General features: G+C 38.6%; 1 protein-coding gene across 5 annotated transcripts in view; it reads right to left on the reverse strand.

Moving 5' to 3' along the window:
• LOC135710455 (monocarboxylate transporter 2-like) overlaps positions 1–16,288 on the reverse strand; it is a 603,423-nt gene that overhangs the window by 131,438 nt on the left and 455,697 nt on the right. Inside the window, exon 1 of one of the 5 annotated variants that reach the window (XM_065233039.1) lies at positions 7,056–7,468. The exons of the other annotated variants lie outside the window; for them this stretch is intronic. Coding sequence (XP_065089111.1) covers positions 7,056–7,458 — 403 coding nt within the window. The 5' untranslated portion in view covers positions 7,459–7,468. Of the gene's footprint in view, positions 1–7,055; positions 7,469–16,288 lie in introns of those variants that run through there. 5 annotated transcript variants of the gene reach the window in all.

The following is a 16,288-nucleotide window of genomic DNA, read 5'->3' on the forward strand; positions in this document are numbered from 1 at the left end:
TTTGTATGGGTATTTGATAGAATTTACAACTTTTTCTCAAACCGGAAGCCACCATCATGGATTTCAAAATGGTTTCGGATATTGATTTCCAATTTCCAGACGTCACCCCGTTTCCAAAAATACCCATATTGATGGAACGGCATAAGTATTTCCCTTTTTTCTGAAATAGGAAGCCGCCATATTGGATTTCAAAATCTAGACGCCATCCCGATTCCAAAAATACCTACATTGATAGGTATTTGACGATATTTCTCACTTGTTCTGAAATCGGAAACCGCCATCTTGGATTTTGAAATGACGTCGCATATAGATTTTCGATCTGTAGACTTCATACCGATTACAAAAATAACAATATTGATGTGTATTTGACTGCATTTTTTTTTTCGTAAATCGGAAGCCGCCATCTTCGATTTCTTGAAGATAATGAAGACGAGCTATTTCACTTTTTGAGAGTTCATAACGTGCATATTGCCGTTATAACTGAAACGTTCCTTAAACCTGACCATAAGGTTAAGAGGGACGCAAATTATTTCATTTATAGAAATGATCGTCTTGACGGACCCTGTGGTGGAGTTGCCATCATTGTTCATAGACGAATCAAACATAAAATTCTTTCTTTATTTAAAATCAAAGTTTTAGAAACGGTGGGAGTTTCTGTCGAAACAAAATACGTTTATAGCTGCCTATTTACGATTCCAATGCGTAGGCCAGCAAAAGAATTTTCTCAATGGTGACCTACAGAAACTTACCCGTCATAGGCCTAAATTCTTCATTATTGGTGATTTTAATGCAAAACACCGCTCATGGAATAATGCTCAAAGCAATTCCAATGGTAATATTTTGTTTGATGATTGTTCTGCATGTTATTCTATGTACACTATTAAATATCCAAATAGCCCAACATGCTTTTCTTCAGCAAGAAATCCCTCAACTATTGATTTGGTCTTAACTGATTCATGTCAACTTTGTAGCCAATTGGTTACCCATGCTGATTTCGGTTCTCATCACCTTCCAGTAACTTTTGATATATCCCAATAAATAATTTCTAGTCCCAACAACATTACTATAGAGCTGATTGTAATTCCTTTGCCGATTCGAATATTCCTTTGCAAACCAAAGATGATGTTAATTATGCTCTTGAATCTTTGACTACTTCTATAGTTGAGCTGCTTCAGTACCACAATGCGAGGTTAAATTCGATTCAATTATAATAGACGACGATCTTTAGCTCTTGCTCCGTTCTAAAAATGTCCGTAGGAGGCTATATTAAAGAACACACAATCCTGCCATGAAAATTATCTGGCGGGATTTGCAAAAACAAATTAAAAAGTGATTCTCTGCCCGGAGGAACAAAACTTTAGAAAATAATGATTTGACATCCTTTTTGAAGCTCACATTTTGTTTAAACCTCAAAAACCTATTCCAACGCTTAAAGCAGGTGGTAACATTTGGATCTCAAATTCGGAAAAGCTCAGAATCTGGATAAGCAATTCGAGAATTTCAGTTTGGGTCTAACTAGTCCTATTGAGAATATGTTATTCGGGATTATAAGAATTTTTTCGGGAAAATATTTTTGATGACTCCTGGACTGATTTGGACGAAGTTAAATCTATAACTAAAAAGTTTCAAAATATGAAAGCTCCAGGTGAAGATGAAATTTTTTATATCCTCATCAAAAAACTCGCAGAGAGTACTTGGTCTTTCTTGGTAAAATTATTTAAAAGATGTTTCCATTTGGCATACTTTCCTGATAAATGGAAAAAATGTAAAAGTTGTTCCAATTTTGAAGTTGGATAAAAATCCAGCTGCTGCTTCTAGCTACCGTCCAACAAGTTTGCCATATAAGATAATTTTGGATAGAACGATGCTTCACATCAATACAAACTCAATTTTTGCAGATGAGCAGTTTGGATTTCACCATATGCTACTCATCAATTCTTAAAAGTTATCAATTTAATTCGTTCAAACAAATATGAATGCTGTCCAACTGGAGTTGCTCTTCTAGACATTTAAAAAGCATTCGACATTGTTTGATTCCTGATGTGGGCGTTTTAGTGGTAGAGAGAGAGAAGGGTTAGTAATTTCCATTTAATTGCACTAACTTATTTGCTTATTCTTGCCAGATACGCGTAATTCTTCAGTGTCTGCACATTGTGGACGAGAAATGCGTATTTGTCAAGAATGAGCTAATAAGGTAGTGCAATTAAATGGAAATTTCTTATCCTTATCTCGCTCTTTATTGTTTGATTGCCAAATTGAAAAAGCTTAATTTTTCACTCCATATTATGAAATTAGTTCAAAATTGTATAACATTTTCACTTCCGACCTCCACCTCCTTGGATTGCCTCAGGGTTGCCTCAAATTTTTGTTCGCTGACGTGGCCTGACCTGGATGGATGACCTTCTGGTTCACGGGGTAAGTCACTCAGCACATTGTGCCGAAATTAGATTTGGCACAGCTTGGGCACAGCTTGGACACACCTTCAGCACAATATCGTAGGGATTGGATTGTTTTAAATAAAATGGGAGCACTGCTGGACAACTGTCATTGAAGTTGTTCACAACATTACGTACTGTCTGTATATTCAGGAACATCCTCTAATTTAATATACCAGGGGAAGTCAGACCAGCAGTTCTCTTCTCAGTTCACTTATAGATCTAAATACGAAAAGTAGATTCTAGAGTAGGCCCAAGAGAAAAAGGCAGTTAATCAGACTCCATTAGTACCCTTAATTCAAATAATGCTGCAACTCACACATAGCAAACTACAGAGGTCATATTCATCATCCTTTATAGTCCAACAATGTTCCCCACCGGTTCCAACTCTTTCCACCTGTTGCTTTTCACAGCACGAAAGACAAGGTTTCTGGTCTGCCTTTGAGGGCACAATAAAACCCTAAAACACAGGACTTTTATTATGAACACAAAATACCAAAATTTTGCACACCTGCCACTTCCCGCGTCATCCTCCATCCGATTTATCCTTGTGATTTCAAACCAAAACATTCAAGGTATCAGAAATACCGGGTTGCTGGAATGAGTATTTTACAAACAATCGCAGCTTGCTCTATGACCGGCACAATCAACACACCTGCGGCATACTTGCAGCACACTGACAAAAAATATTTCCCAAGATTGGTGTGCAGAGTGACCTACCCCTTGTTCTGGTTTCATAAATTGACCACTTTTCCTGGTGCCCCGAATTTTCTGGAGGTTCCCCAATGGCTTCCAGATTCTCGTCCTTTCAAACCGCATTCCATTACGCTTTATATCATATTATTAAAAAAAGCCGATATAAATTATAGCCATAGAGGTAACTCTTAGACCAGAAGGTACCGAAGAAACGTGCTCAGCTTTTTGGATCAGCTCTGCTACTCTCTTCGGTCCCAAGCTAATCGATGCACCCCTTGAAACATAGAAAAATCCACGAGCCCCTCATTTTATCTGTCAAACTTTCATAGCGAATCAGAACTAACATAGTGTAGTACAAGAATTTCGACTAGAATGGGGTACGTTAATCGATTTACTTGGGACCGATGGCTAGTCCAGTGTGAGCCAATTTAAAATCGTTAGTTTCCACCGGTTGGTATAACTCTATAATGTGAAGGAGCTTAGGATTGAACCCATGATTTTCTGCTCAGTAAGCAAAATCGGTCGCCACTAAATTTCGATCCCAGTGATGACCTTACCGACGGCGATAACAACTACTATTGATTTAGATAGATAGATTTCCGATCAACATGTCTCTCCTAAAACTCCGATATTATTTTTTAAAGTACTTCTTCCTTCAACCAGATTTAGATTAGATACTTTTGACACTCACGTATCTTTTGAAATTCTCAGTCGGACTTGCTTCAGGAATAATGCTGGGGAGTAAACAATGAATCTTATCAAGGATACCAAAAGCACGACTGTCACTATTCCCTGTCACGCCCATCTTTACCGTAACAAGTGATAGGAAAGGAATAAGGAAACCATGCTCCTTGTATTACAAACATAATTAAAAGGGAGTTTAACCAAAACGGTGGTCTCATGGAATGTTACAACGACTATCACGACCCCATGAACAAAAGCTCACACTCACAAACAAAACTACACTTTGCCAATAGATCGTTATAGTTGCACACGGTAGAATAAAACGTATAAGAGCTCTACGTCTGAAAATCTCTATATCGATCCCTTTGAACGCTCAATTGCAAGCGAGAAAACCATGTGGGTGGCTCCAAGTATAAGTAAAGGAAATATGTCACCTCTTTGCACCCAGAGCAAGCAACCCGATGCTGCACCAAAATCCGCCAGGGAAGTCCACAATAAAGACAAACCACAACTCAAACATGGATTCATGGAAACAAAGTACGAACTGACAGAAAAAAATATTGAACAAAACGGTCTCACCAAGTCTGCAACAAGACGCTATGCCATTTTTAAGCATAGCAATCCCAATTGTAGATGGTCCACTTCATGAGAAAAATGGGTATCACTGCTCAGACTTCACGGTTCAGATTCACACTTCACAAACTTCAGATCTATATTTACTTAACTTCTAGTCGTAGAACCAAAGTCTTGATATCCTCAAAAGTGTTTCCATCGATCAACACCCAAGTAGAGAAAAAAACTACAAGAGACAGCCCTATGGCGACGTAGGAAAACGTGGTCTTATATAATAAATCTTATTTGTTAACTGCAGCAGGAGCTTGTGTTTTGTGTACGAATAGGAATTTGAGCGGGGCTCTCTGTTTATACTCTTTAGTATGACGCGCTTGACATAGATGACCCACAGTGACTCACGAAGAGCTACTGATTCCGATCAATAGCGGTGCGGCTTCTTCCTCCTTCTATGGATGCTCATGTGGGCTGCAGCTCACTGCTTGCAAGCAGCCTTTCGTTGTGTTCTGAAGAACACCACCACTCACCACGCGGTGATTGAATAAACATCGTTTGGTGAGACCGGATGGAATTCAACTTTGAAATCTGTGTTAGGGAAATCGCTTTTCGCAGGCAATCGGTGATAATTTTAATTATCATAGCAACAGTTGCACATTCGGGCAATTTTCAATAGTGACATTTTGAAAAATGCTAAAGTTTTAAATTTGACAGATGCGTAGGAATATTTCTGATCGATTGGTGATACAGTTATTGGAACTGGTCCAGGGGCAGCTGAGTTATTCACGTTCAAAATCTTTCACAATTCATGTTCCATTTTCGATTTTGACAAAGTGTACCCCCATATAGAAATCACGTCAGAAAAAAATCAGAATAGCACAAATGAAACGTGACGTTCGTTCACAAGCATAGCCTGCTATATCCGCATTCACAAATCGATTGGTAGACCCCTGGGAGGGAGACATAGACTCGAAACATATAAACGTCAAAAGGAGCCAGATACAAGCTGTTAGTAACTGTCATTGGGAGCCAAGCAGATTGACGATGCTTTTCTTACAATTGAACAAGAATACAGTAGGCGGTATTGAAATCTAGCGTAAAATAATTTCTGACAAGCTGTCGTTTCTAGCTATCTTATTCAATGGGGCACCGTTTTTTAGATTCATTAATTGAATATGCCTTCTGTATACTTAAATCCATATTGGAAGATTCAATTAACCAAGGTTTTTGCCAAAATATTTGGTGGCATGATAAAATGCAAAACCGAAAAGGACATTTTGTCACTGCACACTGAACAACGTCAAACAAGCACTACACACTCAAAGTAAAACAGGCAATATTGCTACGCATATTTTGATTTGCTCAAATTTTCATGACATATAGAAAAGCTATAAAATGAATGCCGTGTGTACTATCTGTTGCCCATCTCAGGTAGAACCTTGAGATACAAACTTATTCAGCTGTAATATTTTATGATTTATGAAAAACTTACCATTCTTTTCTGTAAGTACACCGATCAGACTTGTGTTTTTAGTAACATAACAAAAAACCGTACAACAATTTTGTTTTTCAATAATTCAAATGGTGGCTGTCTTCTCCCGTCCTCCTCTCCGCACATGCACAAGTGTGATGTGACAAAAGTCGTCGCAAATAAATACGATCAATTTACGATTACTCTTCACCACAAACGCCGAGTACGACGATAGTCACTCTCCATATGATGGGAATTTACCATGCTTTTCATTTGGTTGGTATTGAAAATGTTTGAATTTCCATAAATCGTCGGGCCGTACTTATGCATAGCTTTGGCATGATCCCGCTCATGAGGAACTTGAAACACGTAGGCCATTCATTTTCCGCGTTGACAACCATTTTACGAAGCACATAATTAATGGCTTTCATCGCATTGGACCACCCGCTGGCTGGGCCGAGAGTCTGTGATAGTAATGGACTTACAACACACATTCACATTTCATTGCAAATGGTGATGAGTGTAGGGTTAAATGAGGGCGTCGGATTGAAGGATTCTATTGCTTCTTGTTGAAAATTCATCAAGAATGTACATTTATCTAGCTTCCCCTATGGAAACCATTGCAAACAATGGCACTTGGTTAATTTGTTTTACGTTGAGGTAAATAATGAGCGCTACGAAACTACCATTACATTAGGAGTCAGGCAAAGTAAACGATGCAGCTTCGAGCAAGAAACATTTCCACGAATTATCGCCATAACGAATCAATAAACTTCCCAGATTGCGATTTACAAGCTGTGAAATGGCGGGGTAAAAATTGACTATCTATCTTTTGAATCAGCACTCCGTGCTGTGCCATGAAAGGACTCATGAATAATTTAAATCGGAAAATGAGCTTTATTATGTTGAATCAATATCGCTGCTTGGCGTCGCCTCGTATAGAATAACAAGCAAAACACAGCATCTGTACCTACACCAGGGGAAAAGAAAGGTCTTTATCGCTCGATTTGAATCAATTTTTTACATGGGTTCGGCAACGGCTTGTTATGGTGATTAAGACTGTATCGTGAGTCTTACGGGATGCGAGGTATCCCGGTAGGTATGAGAAGAAGTCAAAATATGTAATCTTGATCTTCGTTGAAACCAGTTTGGAAGTGCTACCAAACGGAGGTGAAATAGTTAAACAACTTATGTGGACCTACCTGCTGCAATTGGTTGTTGTCGAAATACGTTCGCCATCTCCATCATGAACACCCCCGCCGACAGATGCAGCCCATGGCAGATACAGTGGATCGTAAAACCGATCACCGTCAGCAGCCATCCCCAGCCTCCTTCCGGGTAGTAATGTTGCCTCAGCGTCATCAGTTGTCTCAAATCGGCAACCAACCGGGCTCCGTAGGGAATCTTCAACTCATTCCGATAATGCCGATGCAGCCTATGTGGCTTGTGTTGACCCGAGGATTCGTATCCCATGTTGTTGATCCCACTGCAGGAACCACTGCCGCTCAGTCCCACCCCGGAATCTTCCCTAGAGTGGAGCTGCGGCAACGATTGTGACCGCTGCATTGCCAGCGGTCTCATCGTATCGTTCGATGAGAACGACATCTTCTCCCGAATGATTATTATTTACCAAAACACTGATTTCACTTTCACACACTCACGCACCAGTTCTGATCCGGATGTTTAATCCGGTGTCTCGCAGATGCTCATTTCCATGTCTTCGATCATTCACTTTGCTTCTCATTGCACAAAATCGATACCGGGCAGAGCTTTTCCAAACCACCCGGAAAGCATAATTACTCCCGGTGTAGACGCGTTCTTCGATTACTGATTATCATTTTTATGGTCGCAAATTGGAGCTTGATTGCACATCGTTCATCCGTCGTCGGTGCTCTGATTGGCGTTGGAGAAGGGAAAGAGAAAATTATTTCTGCAGGCACTTTCGGTAAAATGTTCGCCCCAGCCGCAGCCGCAACTGTTGACGAAGTGGGAAGTTGCTCCCGAACGACGTAACGGACCGTGGAGGATTGAGTACTTATTGCATGTTGCTCTTTTTTTCACTTGCTCGCAACGATATATTTCAATTGTGATAGCACTGCCTAAAGGAAAAGGCAACAGATGTATGTTGTTGATACCGTGTTGGAATGGTGGTCGAATATGGAGAAAAGCGTGAAATTTTAAATTTATGATATTTCCTCTGGGAAATAAATGGCTTGGTGATTGGAGCGAGGGCACTGAAATGGTAATCAGTGTGATCCGGAGTTATACGTGGTAGGCGTTTGATCATTGAGGAGCTTGGCCAGCAACATTCAAGTTCAATTTTGTGATGGGATTTTCAAACTGTCCTGATTCATGATTAAAACATGCCCTGATTTAAATTAACTACGGTGATCCGCTATAATGAACAGTGAAAGTCGTAGCGGCTGGAGTTTCTGGGTCTTGGAATTTTTTCGTGGCTGCCCAAGTATCAATTATGGTTTTATGAGGGTTCTATAGATCATGATTTAGGCTTGTAGAATGCTATAAAACCTCTATAAAGCTTGCAATGTTATTTGGGTGGGATCTCGGATATGAAACATTGATGAATTGGTTTACTGTTCACAACTATATTCAAACTACTTGCATATAATGTTAAGTCATCACTAGAATTAGGTACGTGGTACCTCTCTAAGGTGGCTCATTAATTTTTAATTGGGGTGACCTAGAAGGCCAAAGTTCATAATTTTTCCAAAAAAATCATTTATAAACTATCTTGAAAATGTAATTCCTACCAAACTACCCACCATAACAGCAGCACAGCTATTTCATTTGCATATATTTCTAGAATTCATTTCGAACAATCCCCCTAGGATGATTCATATCTTTATGTTTCTTATAATCTTTTGAAAAAGCAAAAGGCTTTTTGTTTTATTTATTTAATGTTCAGATCATTACAAATGTTCCATAATTTCTTTAAAAAAATCATTTGTCACATCAGGAGAGATTTGGAAAGATGAAATCATAGTTTCATTTGATGTCACAGCGCTCTTTCCGAGTGTACCAGTAAAGGAAGCCATCTTGCTATTAGAATACTGGCTTCTGAAGCGACGTGATGATTCTACTTTGATAAACAATATCTCAAGCTTACTCGTCTTTGTATGGAGGAAAATTATTTCATTTTCAGAGGAAACTTTTATAAACTAACTAAAGGTGCTCCTATGGGCAATACGCTTTCCCCATCTATATGTGAATAGTTCATGGCTAACCTAAAAAATATTCTGGAACATACGAATTTGTTGCCCAAGTGTTGATATAGGTACGTGGATGACCTTTTTAGCATTGTCAAAAGGGATTTATCGAAAATTTTTGGAGGCCATAAGCAACGTTCGCAAGGACATCAAATTTACTCACGAAGAAGAGAAAGACAGCAAACCCGCCTTCTTAGCTCTTTTCATCATCAGGGAAACATCTTCGATCAATTTCGAAATGTATAGGAAACCAACAAATACAAAGAGAGTAATACAAACCGGTGGAAACTAACGATTTTAAATTGGCTCACTACTTGACTAGCCTATTGGCCCCAAGAATTAACACCATTCTAGTCGAAATTCTAGTACTACATTATGTTTGTTTTGATTCGCTATGAAAGTTCGACAGATAAAATGAGGGGTTCGTGGATTTTCCAATGTTTCGAGGGGTGCATCTATTAGCTTGGGACCGAAGAGAGTACCAGAGCTGGGCCAAAAAGTTGAGCACGTTTCTTCGGGACCTTCTAGTCTTAGAGTTACTTCTATGGTTATAACAAGCTCTTCAAACCATTCCCATCAACACAAAATGGCCGCTTTTCACCACATCGTTCCCATGATGCAAACTCTTTCTTTTAGCGACACAGGCAAATCAAAGGAAATACCTTACATTTTAGGCGTACTTTGCCAACTCTTACACCAGTAACTGAGGGTTTAAAACGGCTAGCGGTGAATTTCGACAAAAACATTGTCAAACCATTGAGTTCGAAGTTTAGAAGTTTTGACTTAGATTTAGTATTCAGCAGCAGTACAAACCAGCTGAAGCCACTGTTAAAATCAACAAAAGATTCAATAAATGTCTTAGGAATAGCCGGTGCCTACAAAATCTCTTGTCCACATTGTAATAATATCTACATTGGTCAGACCAAAACGACTTTGGAAACAAGGTTTAAGGAACACATTGCAGAGGTAAGAAAGGCTAACAAAGTAATGGATAAAGGACTTCATTATGAATTTAAACCCAAGGTTGCAGAACATATCTTTACGAAGGGGCACAATTTGACAAAGGATAATATTAATATCCTGCAGAGTGTATATTTCCCTTGGAAACTAGACGTAGCAGAAGGTGAGCATGAGCATGAGAATGATTGACCAAGCAGCAATCACACAGAGAATTCAATGTGTAAATACGGATGATCTAAACCTAGGCAATACCGCCGGTCACGTCCGAATGCTGGTTGAGAAAGGAATGGGTAGGAATATGTTGACGTAGTACTCGCTTTAATGAAAGCCAAGAACATCTCTGCACTTTCAAGAGAAATCACTGGGATATTGGATGAAAGGGTTGGGATTGCAACAGGATTCCTTTTGGTAAAAGATATGCTGAATAGATGTCCTAACGATTCAGTAGCGCAAAAGAGCGTGGGATTGAACCTACGGTCTTCTGTTCAGTAAGCGAAATCGGTCGCCATTAGGCCACCGAGCTCCTTATATCACAAAATAATTACTATCACGTGTCCGTTCAACTTGTTGTTATCCCGGCGGCGACCTCACCAACGACAACGACAACAACTGCTCTTGAAAAGGAGAAGGATTTGAAATGGATTTCCGATCAACACGTCTTTCCTAAAACTCAAATATTACTTCTTTTGCGTACCCGGCCCTCCAACTGTATTTCTTTTTGCTTTACATCGTATTATGAAAGAAAGCCAGTATAAAGAATAGCGCTATAATGTGAAGTAGCTTGGGATTGAACCCATGATTTTCTGCTCAGCAAGCAAAATCGGTCACCACAAGGCCACCAAGCTCTCCATTTCACAAAACAATTACGGCCAAGTTCCTGTTACTACGATGAAAACTTCTCTTGAGAAAGATTTGTCATAGATTCCAGTTAACACATCTTTTCTAAAACTTGAGTATTGTTTATTTTACGTACTTGTTTACTCTATAATGTGAAGGAACTTGAGATTGAACCCATAATATTCTACTCAGTAATCCAAATCGGTCGCCACTAGGCCACCGAGCTCCTTATATCACAAAACCATTACGATCCAGATCCCGTTCCACTTGCTGTTACTAGATTTCGGTTTCGGCGGTGATCTCACAGACTACGACATGAACTGCTCTTGAGAAGGATTGGGCATGGATTTTTGATCAACACGTCTTAAACAGACGATCTTCTATTCAGTTAGCAAAAGTGGTAGCCATCAAGCCAGCCGAGCTCGAGACGTTATCAAATATTGAATTAGATTTACACAAATAACGCAAACTAATGGATCTCATCAAGATGATTTGTAATTAGTCGACCTCCTATTGTTGCATAAGCTTAAAAGCAATCGCTCTTCCATGTTCACCGCTTGAAAAAGTAAATATTCAAATTAAAAAAAAGTTAACGTTATTGTGTCGTTATGTTTATATAAAAAAAACTGAACCAAGATTTCGAAAATTTATACGCAAAAACTTCTACCCTTTATTGACTCGTGTAGCATCCGAGCTACTCTCTATATTTTAGAAGGTCTTACGCTGTCCTTTACAATCAGCAGTTAAGCCATAAACTGTAACCGTTGGGTTTTGCAGACTTTCCAAAACATCTGGAAAGCCCAGCCGTAAACAATCATTGGCCATTATCACCCTGACAATGCATTTAGCATTGTCAGGTAAACAACCCCTGTCCTTCGTTAGAATGCGGCGCAATGATTCACCTTAGCGCACGCCCATGTTTATGTTTGGACTTTCTTCTCTACGCCTTCTCCACTCGGGTCAGTAGGTAAAATGTAAACGTAGTATTTAAGTAAGAGGAATACAATAAATCACAGGCATTAACACTGTAGACACTGAAGGCACGCGTATGCGCTGCTAGTTTTTCTTTCCGACGCCGAAATCTCAACGGAACATATTTGACATATTTGATGGCGACGTGACAGTAAGCTGCAATTTTCGGACAAGTTTCAAAAGTATAAAAGTGTAGTTTCGTAAAAAGTACCAAAGTGGAAAAGAAGAAAAGTTTCACCAAAATGGGATGGTTTAATGACACGTACGTTTCAAACAACTTCGCCTCGGAGGAAATAAAGATTATCGCAATAATTTTGGTAGTACTCGTAGTACTAGTGATTGCTCAACTAATGTTTCGTGCATATCATAACCACATGAGAACCGTGGTGAAAAATGAAACAAACAAGGCAGTGATTAGGCAAGTAAGCCTTGCATAAACTTTGAAGAGTGAAAGAAGTGAAAAACCAGTATCACATAAACAAGCAATAAACACTATGGACCGAGTCAAAGTGAAAAGGCTGTTAAGAGAAAAGCCTACAGAAATTAAAAAGTACCGAAAGTGTTGTAGGGAACAGTGCTAAGAAGTTAATAACAAAAATGTACTGAACAATTAAACAGTGTGCAATGGAAAAATTAGCGTGCGGCACACGCGGTTGTTGGCCAATCTTAATTACCACAACAGAAAAACCAAAAATGGAAACCACGGAAAAAGTTACTGAGCTTCTATTAGAAGTCGATCTAAGAAACATTATAATCGTTGTGCTGATCGTGTTATTTATCGTCGCAGTCATGCTGAGCCGCAAGCTGTGGAAGTACAGCAAAACATCGGAAGCCACCACAGAGAACGCACCAGAAGTGATCATCAGGAATAACTTATTAATTCCAGAGCGGATGCAGAAGCACCACACATAGGATGCGGGCAGATGAGTAAAGTGTTATTTGTATAAATAATTATTCAAAAAAAAAAAAATTTTTTTTTCTCTTTGCAACAATGGTTAAATCTTGTAAGCGTAAATGAATAGATTACATGAGATAGAATCATGTGTAAATAAAGAATATCTAAACATAACTAAAAGTAAAGGACGCCCAAGAAGCTTCAGGGTATTTTGGAAAAAACCCAAAGTTTGACAGAATTAGAAAAGGAATATAAATCAGTTTTAACAAAAATTTATAGTAGAATAGAGCCGGACATAGCACAGGCACTATTAAATAACTACGAAAAAATAAAAGGTCAAGTTAAAATTAGTTTAAAAATTCTAGACGAAACTCCCGTTGGTGGAGTGAATATTAACTCTCAAGTCAAATCGGGCGAAGTCCCAACTTTAGAGTCATTAGCGAAAAACGCTATTGACGAAGAGTTATTACAAAGTTTAAAATTGTTAAATCAACCAAGACCATTACCACCAAGACCATTACCAAAACCAAAAATGACTAACGACACATTCGACATAAAAACGGCAACAGCCATAGTGCAACCATATAACGGTTCGCCTGAAGGGCTTGCTGCATTTTTAGATGCAACAAGTTTGTTAAATGAGCTCACTACAGCTACTCACCAGAGTATCGCAGTAAAATTCTTAAAATCACGCCTCACGGGAAAAGCCAGATTAGGGCTACCTGATACGGCATTAACAATAACTCAAATCGCGCAGAATGTTAAACAAAGATGTGCCAGCAAAACAACGCCAGAAAATTTGGTCGCAAAATTAAAAGCTACCAAGCAAAAAGGGGAAGTGGATCGCTTCTGTACCGAAGTTGACACGCTTTGTCAACAGTTACGCGTTTCTTACTTGGAAAGCGGAGTACCCGACGAAGTAGCTTTGAAAATGGCCACCAAGTCAGGCGTTGAAGCACTCACAGAGGGAGTAGCCAACAATGAAACAAAAATAATATTGAAGGCCGGAAATTTTGACAATATTGAAAGCGCTATCCAAAAAGTGATCGAAAACACATCATCGTCGAGCAGCAGTGCTCAGGTGCTTATGTACCATAATAATCCGAGACAATTGGATAAGGGCAATAGAAATAATTACTCAAGTCGAGGTGGATATCACCAAAACTATAAAAACAATCGATATCAAAACAACCGGAACAATTATCAGAGCAATCATCAACGAAACAATAGGCAGAACGACAATTTCTACCAAAACAGAAATCAAGGTCACTACAACAACAATTACCAACAAAACAGAAATCAAGGTCACTACAACAACAACAACAACACTCGAGGTAGAGGGGGACAAAATAACACCCGCCGAGTGTATGCAACAAACACACAAGAAGCAAACCAAGCACCAGTGTATCATACGTACGCCCCGCAAGGGCCAAGCGTTCAAATGAACGCGCCTCCAGCACAAGTGCCAGCGGCCGTAAACCCAAATATTTTTTTAGGGAACCCGTACGGTCCAATGGAGCCAATTCAGGGACAATTTTCGCAATAAACCTGAATGCAGTTAATTTTATTAGAGTACACGTTGGGATGACCAACTCCATAAATTCATTCATAGTGGACAGTGGAGCGGATATCTCAATAATGAAAGTTAAAAATATTTTGCCAAATCAATTAATTAATAAAACAAAACAATTTAATATAACTGGCGTCACAGACGGTATTCGAAAAACTTTGGCAGAGACAACAACTTCTCTACATTTCAGTAATGGATTAGTAATCCATCATAATTTTCAATTAGTTGACGTAGATTTTCCAGTTCCTACAGACGGTATACTCGGACGAGATTTCTTAACCAAGTTTAAGTGCACCATTGATTATGAGCACTGGCTACTAAATTTCAGATTCCAAAATCACGAGATATCAGCACCAATCGAAGATAATTATGATGGCGGTATCCTAATACCTCCAAGATGTGAAGTTATTAGAAAAGTACCATATTTAAGATATACCGAGGATACTCTAGTACATTCTCAAGAAATTCAACCCGGAATTTTTTGTGGAAACACTATTGTTTCTAAGGATTCACCATACGTAAAATTCATTAATACTACCGAAAAGCAAGTACTTGTACAAAATTTTACCCCAAAGGTAGAACCACTCAACAATTTTACAATAGTAGATAGTGTGAAGGATAATAGAATAAACGATGAGAGAATCAAAGAAATAATATCTCAGATTAAATTTGACAATGTTCCACATTTTGCAAAAAACGAACTAAGAAATATTATTTTAAAATATCAAGACATTTTTAGCTTACCAAATGATAGGCTATCAACCAACAATTTTTACAGCCAAAACATTGAATTAAAAGATAGGGTACCAGTGTATATCCCTAATTATAAAAATATTCATTCTCAAAACGATGAAATGCAAAATCAAATTCAGAAAATGGTAGACGACGGTATAATTGAACCATCGGTCTCACCATACAATTCACCTATTTTATTGGTCCCAAAGAAATCGGATAACAATACAAAGAAATGGCGACTAGTTGTTGATTTTCGACAACTGAATAAAAAGGTTTTAGCGGATAAATTTCCCCTTCCGCGAATTGATACTATACTGGATCAATTAGGAAGAGCCAAGTATTTCACAACACTTGATTTAATGTCTGGTTTTCACCAGATACCTTTGGACCAAAACTCCAGAAAGTATACAGCATTTTCTTCAGCTTCTGGACATTTCCAATTTTCAAGGTTACCATTCGGTTTAAACATAAGCCCGAATAGTTTCCAACGCATGATGAATATTGCAATGGCTGGTTTAACACCAGAATGTGCTTTTGTTTACATTGACGACATCGTAGTAATAGGATGCTCTGTCAATCATCACTTTGCTAATTTGTCAAGAGTTTTTGAAAGACTACGACATTATAATTTAAAACTAAATCCAACGAAATGTAATTTCTTTTGTACAGAAGTTACATATCTAGGTCATAAAATCACGGATCGTGGTATTCTGCCCGATGATTCAAAATTTAAAGTAATTAAAGATTTCCCAAGACCCACAAATCCTGATGAAGTTCGGCGATTTGTAGCGTTTTGTAATTACTATCGCAAATTCGTCCCGGATTTTGCGAATGTAGCTAAACCATTGAACGATTTATTAAAGAAAAATATTGTTTTTGAATGGACACAATCACATGAAGAGTCATTTAATAAACTAAAAAGATACTTGATGTCACCACAGATTCTACGATATCCTGATTTTAATAAGGAATTCGTAGTAACGACAGATGCTTCAAACTTTGCTTGTGGAGCAATTTTATCTCAGCGTTATGCCGATGGAGATTTTCCAATTGCTTACGCTAGCAAAAGCTTCACCAAAGGCGAAAGCAACAAACCGATTATAGAAAAAGAATTGATTGCCATACATTGGGCAATTGATTATTTTAGACCATACCTGTACGGCCGAAGGTTCAAAATTCGTACAGACCATAGACCTCTGGTTTACTTATTTGGTATGAAAAAACCAACCTCCAGGTTAA

The sequence above is a fragment of the Ochlerotatus camptorhynchus genome, unplaced genomic scaffold (assembly GCF_037179485.1).
Source record: "Ochlerotatus camptorhynchus isolate MF236.1 unplaced genomic scaffold, CSIRO-AGI_Acam_v1.1 ptg000383l, whole genome shotgun sequence".
In the NCBI taxonomy this organism is placed as follows: domain Eukaryota; kingdom Metazoa; phylum Arthropoda; class Insecta; order Diptera; family Culicidae; genus Ochlerotatus; species Ochlerotatus camptorhynchus.